This window comes from Condylostylus longicornis, unplaced genomic scaffold, assembly GCF_029603195.1.
Source record: "Condylostylus longicornis isolate FDR11 unplaced genomic scaffold, ASM2960319v2 ptg000001l, whole genome shotgun sequence".
Lineage (NCBI taxonomy): Eukaryota > Metazoa > Arthropoda > Insecta > Diptera > Dolichopodidae > Condylostylus > Condylostylus longicornis.
In genome coordinates, this window is record NW_026577970.1 from 5,625,093 (window position 1) to 5,641,725 (window position 16,633).

At 23.7% G+C, this 16,633-nt stretch overlaps 3 protein-coding genes across 7 annotated transcripts in view; all 3 read right to left on the reverse strand.

The window, feature by feature from the left end:
- Positions 1–6,381, reverse strand: part of LOC129609172 (basic-leucine zipper transcription factor A-like) — an 81,870-nt gene extending 75,489 nt beyond the window's left edge. For both annotated transcript variants that reach the window (XM_055521305.1, XM_055521183.1), the window contains exon 1: positions 6,177–6,381. The gene's annotated coding sequence lies outside the window, so the exon portion shown is untranslated. The remainder of the gene's footprint in view (positions 1–6,176) is intronic.
- Positions 6,382–9,048: 2,667 nt separating this feature from the next.
- On the reverse strand, positions 9,049–10,503 carry LOC129609664 (uncharacterized histidine-rich protein DDB_G0274557). The gene is made up of 2 exons (XM_055521783.1): positions 10,308–10,503; positions 9,049–9,935 (listed from the first exon to the last, which is right to left on the reverse strand). Exons 1-2 carry the CDS (start codon positions 10,328–10,330, stop codon positions 9,494–9,496), a joined length of 465 nt encoding a protein of 154 aa, XP_055377758.1. The 5' UTR covers positions 10,331–10,503; the 3' UTR covers positions 9,049–9,493.
- A 943-nt stretch (positions 10,504–11,446) lies between these two features.
- LOC129609448 (mitochondrial 2-oxodicarboxylate carrier) lies at positions 11,447–16,633 on the reverse strand. Of its 4 annotated transcripts, none has more exons than XM_055521397.1 (5): positions 16,540–16,633; positions 12,698–12,874; positions 12,446–12,625; positions 12,285–12,386; positions 11,447–12,228 (listed from the first exon to the last, which is right to left on the reverse strand). In XM_055521397.1, exons 1-5 carry the CDS (start codon positions 16,540–16,542, stop codon positions 11,761–11,763), a joined length of 930 nt encoding a protein of 309 aa, XP_055377372.1. In that variant the 5' UTR covers positions 16,543–16,633; the 3' UTR covers positions 11,447–11,760. The 4 variants fall into 4 exon arrangements, with proteins under 4 accessions (XP_055377372.1, XP_055377458.1, XP_055377543.1 ...); XM_055521483.1 differs by lacking the exon at positions 16,540–16,633 and adding an exon at positions 16,113–16,489; XM_055521568.1 differs by lacking the exon at positions 16,540–16,633 and adding an exon at positions 14,133–14,226.

Sequence of the window (16,633 nt, forward strand, 5' to 3'; positions counted from 1 at the left end):
GTTTTGGCACAAAATACTGGATTATCATGTTGCGATAGCGAACACCATTAACCGTTATTGTGTAACCAGCTGCATTTTCGAAGAAGAATGGTCTGATAATGCCTCCAACCTAAAATTCGCACCAAAGCGGTGACATGTCGCGAATGCATTTGTTTGCTAACAATAACTTATGGGTTTTCTGAACTCCAAATGCGACAATTTTGTCGGTTAACAAAACCATCAAGATGAAAATGAGTCTCATTTTGTTCGGAAAACTTTCATTATTTACAAAATATTGCTCAACAATTAAAATGCGTTGTTCTTTTGTGTAGCGCTCCGTTTTTAATAACCCGGAACTGTCACGCTGTATTTTTTTAAAAACAAATTCAAAATTCAAATCTTGCGTGAATTTTTGACACCCTATATTTATGCAATTCATGAAAACCACTAAGCAAGCATCCAATTAAATTCTCTAATTAATTAATGTTTTTATTCTTAAAACCTACATTTTGAGTCACAATTACGAAAATTTTCATATGTTGTGCAAAAAGATGTTTATATAATTTTTCAATAAAAAAAAATTTATAATAAAAATTAAAAATTAGAAATGGTTTTAATGAAATACAAAAAATAAAATAGGGTAGGAAATGTTTATGACACGTACGAAAATTAAAATAGAATTTTTCAATTATTGTTTACTGCTTTTTCTTTAAAACCATACGCATCTAATAACATACAACATAAGTACATACATACATAGGTAACATATTGTGTATTAAAGTTCTTAAGTTATACAATCTCAATGTCAATGACCAATGGTCGAAGTATAAACTATGTACACACTAGAGCAGCAAATTTAAACACCTACAAAAAGCATAGAAATTCAACATTCAAACTAACTAGAATAAATATTCGACTAAGGTAAATCGTTAATATTTAGAAATTATTCTAATCAGGTGCTATAATTAACAGGTACTCGTTAATATAAATTTGTATAAAATTTCTTTACCTTGTCTATTTTTAATGACGAATAATTTAAGTATAAAATTTTGTTTTTCGTTTTTGCTAAAATGTACACTCATTTATTTTTAAATTACCGTACAATCATACCATAATACAGACACGTGCACATATTTAACTTTGTACTTTAAATTAAGACATTCAAAGTAATTGTAAAGTATGAGCATTAATCACATTTTTTATATATTAATTAAGTAACGTATGAGATTTAAATGACAAACAAAAAAATATTATAATTTGAGCCATTGTATGTTACGTGAAATTTGTGTCACTGCTGTTGACATAACTGACATAAACTCATATAAACCTACCGCTAAGTAAAACAAAAGAAACATATTTTTCGAAGTTCGCTTAAAAAATTAGATATACTTGGCTTTTCTTATATTCGAAAATTAATTTATAATCGAAAATTTGAATTAACCACAACCTACACACACGGCTTATTAAATTTTTAATCAATCAATAATTTAGAACAGAAACAGTGCACATTTGGACTTAAACGATCACTTCAATCATACCATAAACTATTCTTAAAGAGTGTGAGGGAAGAAAAAAGAAATCAGAAAAATCTGAGAGTAATAATGGTGATTTACTTCATATGCTATCATATCATATGTCACGTCCTTTACTCATTTTTGTTGTTTTATTCTGTATTTGTACTGTTGTACATTCATAACACAATAAGTATGTGTATATGTATAAATATGAAGAGATGATCTGAATAGCGCCATCTGGCACTTTTAATTAATAAATTATATTTAACACAATTTATGTGAAGAATTTTTTTTTTAAGTAAAATATAAATGAAAAATTCTCTTAACAGAAAATTTATTACAAGATCTTAAGTATTTGTTTTAAATATTTTCATATATACTATTAGATTTACTACAGTTTTTAATATTTTCAATAAATTTTGATGGATGAAATATCTTTTAAATTTTTTCGAATTTCCTAATTTTCCCCCTCTTACTAAAAGATTATTCACCTTGCTTTTATAAACTACATACTTATATAAAATGTTTCAAATATTTTTAGCAAATACTTTAGGTACCGAACGAATTCTTCAATTTCAATTAAGATTATGATTGGAATTGTCTTCAAGTGGGATTAGATTAATTTTGTACAAAAAGTTTACCAATAAATTCAAAAATAAAATTCAAAGGCTAACCGTATTAAAGTCAATTTAAATATGGCACTTGTTCGCATGATTAGATTTAACGAATTGAATTTTAATACGGTTAGCCTTTGAATTTTGTTTTTGAAAAACTTTTTAAGATTTGATGCGATGAGGCAAAACAGGCTAAGTAAGAATTATTAATTGTTTTGGGAAATTTTCATGAAAAAAGTTGACTAACCAGAAACAGTTGAATGTTATAGTTCAGGTGAATGCAACATTTATTAATTTTTCTAAACTTAACCAGATTGATGAAATTAACGTATAGGATTTTTTTAAACTAATTGGGTAAATTTTTTTAAGTTGTTTTACTTCAATTTGTCGGTTCAAGTCAGTTTCACAAAAAAAATTTTTTTTAATTAATTTAAAGATTACCTTAAAAAAAGTTTTTATCCAGAAACAAAGTTTTCAAATAATTTTATAATTTCAATGGTGACTTTACGATAGATTTGAATTTTAAATTGCCTTTTATTTGTTAAAATTGGATTTTGATTTCAATTTTTTTTTCTTGAAATTCACAATTTTAATATACCCAGAGAAATTTCGTTTTCCCGTAAGCTGCACATTTATTTATTTTGTTGAATTTCAATTTTCAGCAATATAAAGGACAATTTTTTCTCTAGCTGACATTTTTGGCCCAGAAAATTTCGGAGTAATTGATTTTTCCCATTACTAAATTTCTTTAATTTTGAATAATTGAATGTACAAAATGTATTTAGACATTGAACCGATCTATTTAAAAAGAAAAATTCTGATAAATTTCAACATTTAAAAAGAAGCGCTCCAGCTTTTTTTTTCAATATTTAACAAATATTTGTTCAATTTCAATATAATAAATAAGTAAAATAAATGATTTTTTTAAAATTTCTGAAATTTTGACAAAAAAAATAATAAAATTGTGATTTAGTTTTTTAACAAAATATTTTAAATAATTAAAGATTTTTAATGTTATTTTGATATTACGCATTATCTCATAGATGTTTAATACTGAATTTCGGAAAACCTGAATTACTGCAATTAAAATAAGAATATTAAATTCGACTCAGCGAAAATCTAATGAAATTTCAAAATTCATCGTACTCGTATAAGTTGAAATTATAAAAAATTTCGGTGGTTTTTCTTCTTTTTAAAACCTTATAACTTGTTAAAATTGGTCAATCCTTTTATTTTTTCTTTAAATAAAAATTTAAAAAATAAAAATCAAACCAGTTTTTAATTATTTACCCTAATAATAGTACTTAAAATAAAACAGGGTGGTTCTGTATAGAGTACTACATATACCATCGTTTAAATTTGGACTATCAAAGATCAGAAAAACTTCGTTTAAGCTGCTAAACTCTGTTTTTCGTATTTAATTCAGCACCTTGAGAACTTTCACTTCTGTTCTTCCACTTTTTATGGAACTGATGTTTTAAGCTAGAAATACCTAAATAAGTATAAAAATTTCATGATATTCTCTAAAAACCCTTGTTTGTCGGAAATCGTTGATTCTTAACCCCTACTGCAAAACAAAAGTTTATCCCATTTTGTAATATTGAAGTCTAAGCTAAACAATGATGCGATATAATATTGTACTCTTTTCTAAATTACTCTATACAAGTACACATTAAAAAAGTAGCTTAAATTTGAGGTAAACTAAGGAAGGCATAAGTAAGTAAGGGTGTGCGTTTTTATTTTGAATTTTGAATATGCACATTTATTTAATCGCCTGAATGAATTACAGGAACAAAAATTAGTTTTTTTTTAACAATTTTATTTTAAAAATGAATGTTATGAAGAAAATTTAACTTCACTTACACCAATTTTATCTTACAGTAAATAGTAATAAAAGCTATCTAAAACATGACCTTCAAAAAATGTGTAGGTATAGATGATTTGTAAGTGATTTTGCATTCATATTTATAACACTTCTTTTCCAATAATTTTTTGTTTAAATATTTAGCAATTAGTAGTTTTGAAATACACGAAAAGTTCAATAAATTCAGGTAGTTATTAAGTTACTTTCAAAATAAACTAATCCTCTTGTGAATTTGGAAATTTACTTTTGATTTTACATACATACACAGTGTATTTTTTATATATGTATACACAGTGTATTTTTTTCTTAAACGTTGAAATAACAACAATAATTGAATTTCCATTTCAAATGGGTAATTAGGGTGGTAACTAACAATAAAACTTCATAGCAAATCATCTGTCGACTTAATTATTTGAAAATTAAAATAGTAACCAGTATGTTAGTAGGTAAGTAATTAAAAATATATTTAGATGTGAACAATCGTCTAATTGAAATTTAATGGAACGAATATAATATTCAAATAAATCTTGGTAAATACTAGTAGGTTTTGTAGCAATTTTGTTTTAATTTGTAATTTGTTATTAATTTGTTCGAGAATATTTTATACAATTCTGGTTTAACTAATGTAATCGCAATTATGCCACGGTTTAACACTGTTTTTGTGTATAATTAAAAAAAAAATTTAAAAAGTGAGCAAAATATTGAATGAGCAAAATTTATATACTTATGTAATTGAATCAGAAAAATTTTTATTATTTGATTTTTAGTTTAAACTTAATCAGATTCCTAATTAAGTGGGTACTAGCTCTTTAATGTTTATTTATCCAATATGAATAGAATTTGCGAATGTGAAATAAATTGGGACGGTTCCGTTTTTACTTTTAGGTTTATGAAATTAATATTAGATCATAGGAAATTAATGCTTTATTCTTACATACAAAGATCCCATTATCATATTATAATTTCTGAAAAGATAGAAATAACTAATTAATATAAAAATATTCATAAATACAATCAGGTACTCGCGTACCAATTTATACGATTTTGAATTCCAAATGTTACTAAATCATATTTGGTACCTACCTAGGTAAATATGTATTCAAAGTCTGACATTGAATTTAAACAACAGAAAGTATCGTTGCTTACATCGTGTACTCGTAGATCAAATGGCCAAAATTTAAATTTGAATGGGTAAGTATGTTTATATGTATAGTATGTTTATAGGTAAATATGTATATGTATAATTACAGTAGGTAGATTTAAGGATCTATACCTGAAATTTTCATTTTAAATAACCCAGAAATAAATAAATAATCAAATTTTTTGACAAAATTATCTACCATTTACCAAACTAGTTATCATGGTGGGTAATTATAGTATATTTAATAGTTTTTACCTGGGTAACAAAAATTCCTTAAATAACACAATTATTGCTTATGTATGTTGGTACATGAAAAAGTAAACTTTTTAACAATGAGTTCGATTAACAATGAAATTTTGGCAATTATACATACCTTTCTTGGCCTACTTACTTTTCTATTTAGTTTATTATTTTTGATTTATATGTAGATAATAGATTGTAATCCAACAATTAAAGATTCAAAATTATTACCACTTTAAACCGTCTAAGGATTCAAGAGCTTTAGAAACAAAACGTCAAAATTCTTGTTTACTAGAGTACAATACCCCTATTTTTTTATTACTTGCTTGATTGTTTTTTCTTTCTTTATCATTATTTTTATTATTGTCTACCTCGTCTACTAGTCTGTCTGAATCTATAATATTTGAACCAGCCAGTTCCCCCTCTTTTATTTAGAGAAAAAAAAATCATATTAAAAAGCACACAAAAATCATTCATAAAACAAAACTTTTGACATTTTACTTTTGTTCCCATTTCAATAATAATAAAGAATAGAAAATAAATACAAGTAAATGTTTTTATTATTAAGATTTTTGGAAAAATTTCAGATTAATTTAAAATCAAAAATTTGTATTTTATTTGATCTATTTTTTATCCACATTAGCTCGGACAACCTAGAAACTATTCCATAACTTTCAAATTTATTTTAATATTCAATGGTTTATAATTAGAGTAAATAGCTAAAGTAGATTATTAAAGTAGTTATACAATATGAATTAATTAAAAACAGGAAACCGTGTCTAAATACCTAAGTGAAATAAAAGAACAATATTAAAAAAACTTACCCAATTTTATGTAATTTTTTAAATTGTAGAGGAATTTCAAAATCCCATTCAAAAAAAATTTCTTATTCAAACTGTGATCATTTTATACGAATTGCATTTTTATTTAAATGCTTTGTTTTTTTGTTTTTCTTCCACATTCATATGATTTTAACGATGCACAATATTTTTGAAATCACAAAAAAAAAAAAAGAAAAAACAAGAAAACTTTCGAACACCTTTTAATAAAAAAAGTGGATTAGATTTTTTTTTGTTTTGTATGTTATTGATATAATTTTCTACTTTTTCTATTTAAACTACAATATTTTAACAAAATTTAAATTATTAAAACAATATTTCTATTAATATATTAATAAATTTATTAAATACATTAATTTAAATTCGTAAAAATTAAAAATTTCCCGCAAAATATACGCAATGCACGTACAAATAAATTGAAACCATTGCAAAAAAAACAACACAAAACTTGAAAATACATGAAAAAAAAAGTAAATTCAATTTGGCATTTGAAATTTTGACATTTTGTGTTTTGTCAAAATAATAGACGCCGACATATTATAAAACGACGCTCGGGATTTTTTTTTGCATATAGGGTTGTATTTTTTTATTAGAATGGTGAATATCTTTTTTAAATTTAAAATTTTTGAAAATTTGAAAGCTGTAACAGACCGGAAATATTACAATAAAATTGTAATTCAAAACATTTACCTTATTTGATTACCTACTGATTGAATCATTAATTAAGTGAACAGCTACTTTATTATTTTCTTAAATCAATAATTTTTTACATAAATCCGTATAATTAATATTTACATAATATGTAAGTGAAAACCATTTTTGAAATTCAATATTGATATAAAGAAAATTGAAGATATAGAGAATGTATGTGTGTTTATATATTATCTGTACATACATATGTGTGATAATATATACACATCTCTTTATGATAATTTCTTGGACTTTTCTTTTAGTTTTAATCCCGACTTTAACTAGTATTGAAAATGTAAATTAAGTTAAGTCTTATGTATGCATATATGTATACTTACTAAAAATATACATGTGTGCATTTGTACTGCAGCAGGATAGCAATAATAGCAATTTTGAATTTAAATTCAATATTAAACTGCTTTCTTTTTTATAAGACTAATAGACCTTCATCATAAATCATACCTTTTTTATAAATTTCAAAAATATCAATAATAGTACATAATATATAATTTTATTATGAATATATTTTTAATAATTATAATATGTAATTCTATTAAATTCTTGAACAACTAAAAAGTAGTAATGCACTGATTCTTTTGAATGGAATATGTACACTGTTACTAGTATTTTATTTGCTCATTTCATGAAATCATTATTATTAAAGTTAAAAAAAATATTATTAAGCATGCATAATCTTCAAGAATAAAAACTATTTATTAAAGATTTTATTAAACTATTTCGAAAATATGTACTCGAGATTCACAAGAAAATAGGTTGCGAAATCTCTAAATCAAATATTTAGCCAAAACACACAATTATCTTTTTATTGGTAAAAATTATCACCAATATTTTGTTGTTAGACGGATCGCTTCAGGCGATATGATATTATTAAAAAATATTGTAGGTTTTAATTATAAAATTTCAAGCTTTGAAATTGATTATTAAAAATTATAATTTCTCTGAATAATATTCGGAATATGGTGTTCGTGTATATCATCAAAATACAACAATGTATCCACAATATTCGCTTGCTCCTACATAAACTTAAATTTTCACTACGATTTTGTATACTTGACGAATTTAAGGAACGTATTAAAAAATTTCTTTTAAAGAAATCAATTCAATCTTAACTTGAATGAAATTTTAATTAAAAAAACATTTTCAAATTGCATTAATAATAAATTTCAAATAAAACATATTTAATAGAATTTCAATTCAAAGATTATTGATTTTATTTTCAGATATTGTAAGTAATTATTTTATTCAATTAAATTTGGTTGTTTCTTTTTTTTTAGCAAAAATATATGTATTACAAATTATGTGTAAAAAAACTAATGTTAATATTTGCTTTGCTTCTTTTATAATTTTCCATTTTGTTCCAAAAAGAAAAGAAGTTAATTATTTATTTATTTTTATTACATCTTATTTAAACCTAATATAAAATTTATTATCAAAATCAAAATTATTTAATATTTTCATATGAATACAATAATCATAAATATACATTATAATAATAAGTTTAATTAAAAATATTGTATAGTTAAAGAAGGACGTATTATATTATATTTGTTTAATAAATTTACTTTCCATAAAAATACAAAGGCAAGCTTAATAATTATGGACATATTATATTATTGTTTATATAAAGATACTAAAATACAAAGTAGGATTAAATAAAAGTTAAAAAGAATATAGAAACTGTATTGAAAGGTATATTTATTAAGTAAATTTAATAAAATCCTAATTAAAAGCTTGCATTTTAATAATTATACATGTTGTGAATTTTTTATCAAATTCACTACTTTTTAACTCCTTTGGTTAATATTTTGTTCATTATGCTTGTTCTTGAATAAAATTTTGTTGATTTAAATTTAAAATAAAATGCGATACCTGAAAATAATTGTATTAGTCAGTAAGATTACATACAATTTGAAAACATGATAAAAATAAATTATAATTTTTATATTTATGAAATAAAAATGCATAACAAAAAATAATCTTTCACGCCTTCTGTGTTTATTCAAATTAGCGATTAATGGAATTAGTAATTAGTTTAGTTTAACTATTTCATTTTACATTCATATATTATGATAATAATTTGATAGTATTGAAAGTTAATTATTTATATATTATCTAAAAAATAATATATTTTAGGTAGATAGTTGTGTTTTGAATGTTTTTAGAAATTATACTGTTTTTAGAATAATTTGTAATTTTTATTTATCTATCATTTAATTTTTAGTATTTAATTTTTTGCTATTCAATTGTAATAGTTTTTAACACAAAATTTTAAAGTTTGACAGCCTCTAATTAATATTTTTCCAACTTTTCCAATTTGAAATTTCAAAATATTTAATTTATTATGTCTTTTTAAAATTGAAATAATATTAATACAAATATTTAATATTTTAATTTCTTTTTTTTCTCCCTAAAAAAATGTTGCAATTTTTAAACAAACTGATAATTTAAATTTAGCAATTTTTAAATTTTAACAAGTGAATATTCGAAATACTATAAGTAATTATAAAGGTAGGTACATAATATTCTCGTAGAGCATAATATGTTTTAAATATATTTTTTGTAATATAAGTTTTGTTGTTTTCAAATTGTTCTTAAATTTTCTCATTAATATTTCTTTTGCTACGTTCCAAATGTAATTCAAAAAGTAATTTATTTTTATTATAATAATATGGATTTTCATCTTGATTCAATTCCGGATTATAGGTACTATTATCTTCAATTTCAATATGACTAGATGCTATATGAACTAAATGACCATTTTCATGATGATGATGATGATGGTGATGATGAGAATGCGATGGTTGATGATGGTGTTGCTGATTGTTTCCATTATGTACCGAATGACCATTAATATGAGTATTTCCATTCATGTAAACAGCTGGTTGATTTAAAGGCATTATCAATCCATTATGATGACCATTATGTTGTTGATTAGAATCTATATTATAAGTGTTGTTAATATGAAGCATATTAATTCTTTTCGATAATGGCATATGATCTTCATTATTTCCATCTTCTTCTCTAGAACGTTTCCTAAAAGGAAATAAAATAAAATGAATCACATTTAGTTATTAATCGTAAAACTCTAAAAGCCCTTAAACTAAATCTGTTAAAGAATTTTACATGATTAATACCTATTTAATAAAGAACATTTCAAATTCCCCCCTTCCATTTTACAAAATTTTGGTCAACTTACAATATACGCAATTGACAAAATTGTGAATAATTTTTTCAATATCCAATTACATAATAAAACATATTTTTTTGTAAACTTATTTTTTAAATTCACTCTTTTTGAAAATTCGTTTCTTGAATTTCAGTCTATGAATAACCGAAATATTTTATTAATACCGACTATTAATATTACAAAAAAAAAACTAATTTATGGACAAAAAAATTTCTTACCTATCATTAATCGATGCTGTCATTTTGAAATTGATGATTATAATTTAGTTATAAAATTTCCATTAATTTTTAAGTTCTACTTTTTCTTTGTACACACTGTAATTTAAACAGTGAGTATTTATATAGAGATTTACTTGATTTGAATTTTATTTCACTGCAATAGCAATAGTTTATGAATGATAAAAGATTGACTTCACAGCTGATTTGTGTTATATATATGAATAAATATGTACATATTACAAAGTAATTACTAAAATTTATAAATGTCATTTTTTATTAAAAGACGCTTAAATATTTTTGTAGCGTCTTTTTAAATAATCTGACCTCTATCGTTGAAAAATATAATTATTATACAACATAAAACAAAATCCGCAACCAGAATGAGGAAGAGCAAATGTAAATGTAAAAAACAAGTGAAAATAATGAAATTTCGCATATGCATCATTCGACTTTTAAAATTATGAAATTTTATGTTATTCAGTTTGCATTTTAACAAAATATGTGGTTTGTACAGCTAAAACGTGAAATTTTACCGTTAAATTTATTCTGAGAATTAATTTTTCTAGTTTTTTTTTTTTAATTTTTAAAATAATTTTTTAATTGCTATTCAGTTACAAACGCTATAACAGTCAACGAATTAGAAATACTAAATAAAGAAGCATCTTTGTTTCTATCTCGCAAAAAAATCGTATTTTGAAAAACCACACAGTGAAATCAAAACTTCAGGTAAGTCTCTTTCTTTGTTCCAAGCATTGTCAAAGTTAAACTGACATTTAATACCAAATCTTTTTTTTCTTCGAAAAAGTAAACAACACTGGCACAAAAATTTGATTTCCAACCGGTAACTTTTATTTGTCTGCTTAAAAATAGAAGTTTCATTTGACATAAAAGATTTTTATATATACATGACATATATTTAAATAACAAAAATTACCAAAAACAGAGTAAGCGTATGAATGCATGGAGCGTAGAAAAGATTATGGGTAAGATTATGGTATTTGTGTAAGTAAACGTATATAATCCACGAATATGTATGTGGAGAAGTAAAAAACACGTTAGTATTACAATCATTACAAAAGTTTATTAATTCAAATAATTTCTAATTAACCAAGAGAGTATACACACTACAGGAGTACGCTTTAAACTTCTAAAATTTTGACTAATTAACTTTAGTCTTAACATTCAACTTAAAAAACTTGGCAATTAAAAGTTAACAACTACAAAATAACAACTTCATTATACGGGAAGGAATTGGAATTAAATAAAATTAATTATTATTGCGAAAATAAATTCAATTTAACAATAAAAAACTTAAATTTCAAAAAATTACATAAAAAATTTAAAATTTAGTATCGGACCTGCATAAAAGATCATTGATTATAGAATGTTAGACACAATAACTTTCTTTAATTATATTTAAAAAAAAAAAGAAATGTTAATAAATTAAAAGATGTTAAAAGTTATCTTGCAAATATTCAAATACATGTTCAAAAACCAACATCATAATAGCTCCTCCGGGACCCAGTCTCATTACTTTAGGTACTAAACCTTTGTATAATGCTGCTAAACCTTCTTCTTTATAGACAATTAAAATGCTGTTAATTGTGCCCTTGTACTTTATCTTATTAGGATCAGGTTGTGGACCTTGAATTCTGGATTTCGCTACATCAAAAGGTATGTTAAACAATGATGCCAAAGTTCCAGATACAAAACCTATACAAAACTTCTTTAAAAACTCTAGTGTAGGGTCCGGATTAACTGAATACATATCTTTAACACTGTTATAGAAACCGAAATAAACCATGTTAAATGCACCATTTCTAGACATTGTGGCTGTTAAGCCTTTATTCAAGCCTTTTGAACCAAATCCATTTTCATTTATAATTCGTTTTGTAACCGTAAACGTGTTAGCGGCTTTTCTCTATTTAAAAAATATATCGTATGAAATTTTATTCATGAAGAAATTTTTTCCTTTACCGCATGTGCCTTGTCTGCTTGTTGAGTTACCTTTACAACTTCAAATGGGTTAACTGCAACAGCTTCTGTAACTCCTGCACCCAAACCAGCTAACGAGAATGTCTAAAATCAATAGGAATATATTAATATTTTTTAAGCTCTTGGTGATTTAAAAAAACTACAAGAGGTGTAGGTTTTTCATGACCAAACATAAGTAAGGGTTTCAACTGCTCAAAACACACAAATTTGAGAGCCCGTTTTGGTGTCTCAGCCATTATAGGTGGAATGATACCTTTCCAAAATGAAAAAACTCCTTCATTTTTGTACATTTTTTTGAAACAGTCAAAAACTCCTGTGTATAACTGTAAAATAAATAAATAAAAAATTCGAAAATGTGTTTAAACAGTAAAATCTTCTAATTTAATTTTAAGAACCTCTGTTTTAGATTTCGTTACTATTTTATTTTGTAATTGGAGGCGAGTTTTGACCACATCTAATGGTTGCATGATCGAAACTTCAACAAATCCAGCTGATCCTCCTGCTAAAATTTGGAAGCATGCTCGTTTTAAGCCAGTCGTTTCTTTTGCATTATCTGACGGCATAATTATTTTCTAAAATTGAAAATAAATGACAAGTATGTATTTAGAAAATTCAAATAATAGTGCACACTTTCTACAAATATACTTTTAATTAGAAAACCAAAGATTTTTTAGGGGCAAACTGAAACTTTAACTGTAAGGTTAAACTCAAGGTTACGAAATGTTTTTGGGGATTTAATTATAAAATATAAAAAAAAAGTTTTTAAAACTGAAGAGTAGTGGCTACAATTTTTACAACTTTTATAATATAAAATGAAGAATATCAGATTTATACAATTTGTATTATAGCAGTTTTGTATGTTCATACAATTTGTATAATACTTTTACATTATTATTGTAACAAGTTTTTCGACACATACATACATACTTACATATATATTGTCATATGATAATAAAATTCAAACCTGTAGGAATTATATTAGTTCAAAAACATATTGATTAAAGGTTATTTTCCCCAAACAAGATCCAAACAATATATACATAATTTTGAAACAATTTAATAATTTTTAACACAGTTGTAACAAAATTTTTATTCTATGCACATAGTACCCCTAGATATTGAGTCTCTATATATTATGGTACACCAAAGTACACAAAATGGAACACATAATCAAAGGCAAACTGCGGCAATTATTTTAAACAACTAATTTAAAATGAATAAATTTGCGCATTTTTCTAAAACTAAATGGAAACTAAAATTTGACATTATTGCGTTGAGATAACTTCTATACTGCAATAAATTTAAATAAAACTATATATTCGAAATAGTTATCAATCTTCTTACATTAGTAGAAAATCCATTTTAGATCGAAAACCAAACAATTTTATGGTGGTGTTTATAAGGCTGATCGAATTTACATATTATATTATACATATTGAATAAAACCGGTGAAAATAAATATGAATCCAAATATTTACATATGTATGCCCATACGGAAACCCGAAAACAACAAAAGAAATTTAAAATAAAAATTTCATTATTTTTGATTGTATATACTATAATGATTTACATACATACTTTTGGTTTGTTATTCATATACTTATAATTATTATCATTTAACTTGATAATTATACTTAAATACACTTACACATACTTGTGTATATTGTATATGTCGTATATATAAATGAAATGATTGTTTATTATTTCATTTCTTAAAAATAAAGTCGTTGGCTTTTACAAAATTAAATTATTATATTTTGTACTTATAATGAAAATTATTATTAATTTTTCATATTGTAATATTATTAAAATTTTAATTCATACAAGTACCTTGAACTGTTTTTGCCCACAGATAACAATATGACGAAAGCTGAAATCAAACTAAAAGTACTTTTTGAAAAATTTAATACTTTTTCTTATTTTTATTGTACCTAGCTATCTAGAAATATAATATTGTTGATTTTTTAAAGACAATATTGTATTATATCAGAAAAATACTTGTTTACACTTTCTTATATCTTTTAATATAAATAAAAAAAAAAATCAGCCAACGGGTACTTCACTACAAAATATTATTAATGTTTCGCACTCTCAATTTTTGGTTAACAATTATTATATATGTGTTGGTATTATGTAAAAAGAATAATAATTAACATAGATGAGTTTTAATAAAATTTATATTTCATAATAGATATTATTATTTTATATAGGGTGAGTAACAATAAATTCACTGGAACACAAAGTTCAATCAGTAAATTTTAAATCAATCTAAAGACATTTCGAAAATGCAAATTCGATAATAAAATTAGGAAAAAATTTAATTATACAGATTTAGGAAAACAGGAAAACTGTGAAGATACAGAAAAAGGAAAATTAAAATTTTATACACAAATAGATTTTTTGCAAAAAACCAATTAGCATTAAAGAAAATTTCCATTTGCTTTTGTTCTTTGAAAACTTTGAGCATTTTCTTGAATTCCTCAAACGTTGTGATTAATAATTATTAACCTCTATCGAACTTTCAATTTCTCGTTTCATCTATTATTTGGTAAACTCTCTATTTTGGAAAGACTTCCTAACACTTTATCCAGTTTTCGATTCTTAGCAACAATACACTTAATAATAAAAATGAATCACCTTGTATTTATATATGACCTTGTAAAATCATATTCTGATAGAACTATGCTTTTGAGGGATTTGGAAAAATTAGTAAGTTAAAATTTTTGTTTCCGTTTTGAATTGAAATATTTTTTGAATTCATATTTCTCTTACCTTAATTTATCAAATAGAGCTTTCAATATATTAACTGTTAGGAGAGGTGAACTACATCGTCGTTATATACAAAACGTAAGATTTCGATATTCTATCTACTTTTTTGAAAATATGTTACTTAATCTCAAAAAAACTTTGTAAAGTAGTGTAAATATGAGTATAAAATTAAAATTTTAGTAAAAAATTATTTTCCAAAAATAATTCAAAATTAATTACCCAAATTATCTTTTACTTTTTTTTTGTTTATCCTTTATGACATTTATGTATGTATATAAATTAATTTATTATATATATATATTTTAAAAATATAGTTGGATTAATATTATATAGGCATATTATGTATGTATTGTCGATTCAATATTAATTAAACGATTAAAATTTGACCAATTTCGAAATAAGTATGTGTTTCGCGGGCCGTTAATATTTAACTATGAAAAAATCTAAGAATTTGTTGCGAATTCCACAATACTGAGAATTTTGGAATTTTTAAAAAAATAATAATTAAAAATCAAATATTTATTTTTATTTTTAAAACAGATTTCGAAAGTAGCTTAAGGATGGGACCTATACGTTAAGTTTATCTTAAATGTAAACATAAACTTATGTAGATTATATCAACAGTTTTATATTTTAAAGCTTTCATTATTGAGCTTTCAGTGAACTTACAATTTATAATTTCTGGCTATTTCTCATCACTTGCCAATTAAATTTTTTATTAATTGTTATCAATATCAATATAAATTTGCTTTGAATATAATATTTGAATGTGTAAGTAGTTCTTGTGTGTAGAATACCATATGAGAAAAATAAAAATTAAATTTGTATTTATACGTAGTTACTTGTCAAATGCGAGAAGTTGCAATTCACATTATGAAATTTTCTCTAAAGAATTAAGGAGAATACTTAATTGAAAACAAAAACAACTTAGAAATAACGAAACTTTCAAATAACGAAATTTTCAAATTTTTTCCGATCAATCGTCTATTTTTTATATCGTATTTTATACTCATTTACAAAATACATCAATTAAATACTTACCCATTCAAATATTCAAAAAAGTTTTATTTTTAATGATAAAAAAGCAGTCTAATTTTTTTTACATAAACAATGTCAATTCTTTTTATAATTGATTTTCCTCTCTTTAATTCTTTTTTATTGAACTTCTCTTTGGTTTTTTATTTTTTTTTCTTTTTGTTGTTTTATGTGTAAGTTAACAAGATTAGTGGTATCGAACAAAAAAAAATAACTGTTTTTGGGAATAAATTAATCCAAATTTTATTGTACTTAGGCGGTTTTCGACCTACCCCACTAGTAATTATCCCTACCACTAAAAACGCACTTGCATTTTCCGAAAATATTAAATTACTGCACTATTTTATACGCTTTATTTAATATTTACTTTCATAACTCATGAGCCTAACAATCCATGACAGTTAAAAAATTTTAAGAGCAAAAGAAGTCTTACCATATCACATCAGTTTTTTGTTTTTACTGGATTCCGGCGTAAAAATATTTTATTTTAATATTTTTTACTTATATTTTTATTATGGGTAACTGTT

Bases quoted from the DNA above. Each gene is read 5' to 3' on its own strand.
- LOC129609448 (XM_055521397.1), bottom strand. The intron at 12,626-12,697 runs GTTCTTAAAATT...TTTATTTTACAG, and splicing joins TAACGAAATCTAAAACAGAG to TTATACACAGGAGTTTTTGA. The intron at 12,229-12,284 runs GTAAAGGAAAAA...TTTTTTAAATAG, and splicing joins AAGCAGACAAGGCACATGCG to AGAAAAGCCGCTAACACGTT.
- LOC129609664 (XM_055521783.1), bottom strand. From the start codon at position 10,330: ATGACAGCATCGATTAATGATAG. The intron at 9,936-10,307 runs GTAAGAAATTTT...ATTTCCTTTTAG, and splicing joins ACAGCATCGATTAATGATAG to GAAACGTTCTAGAGAAGAAG.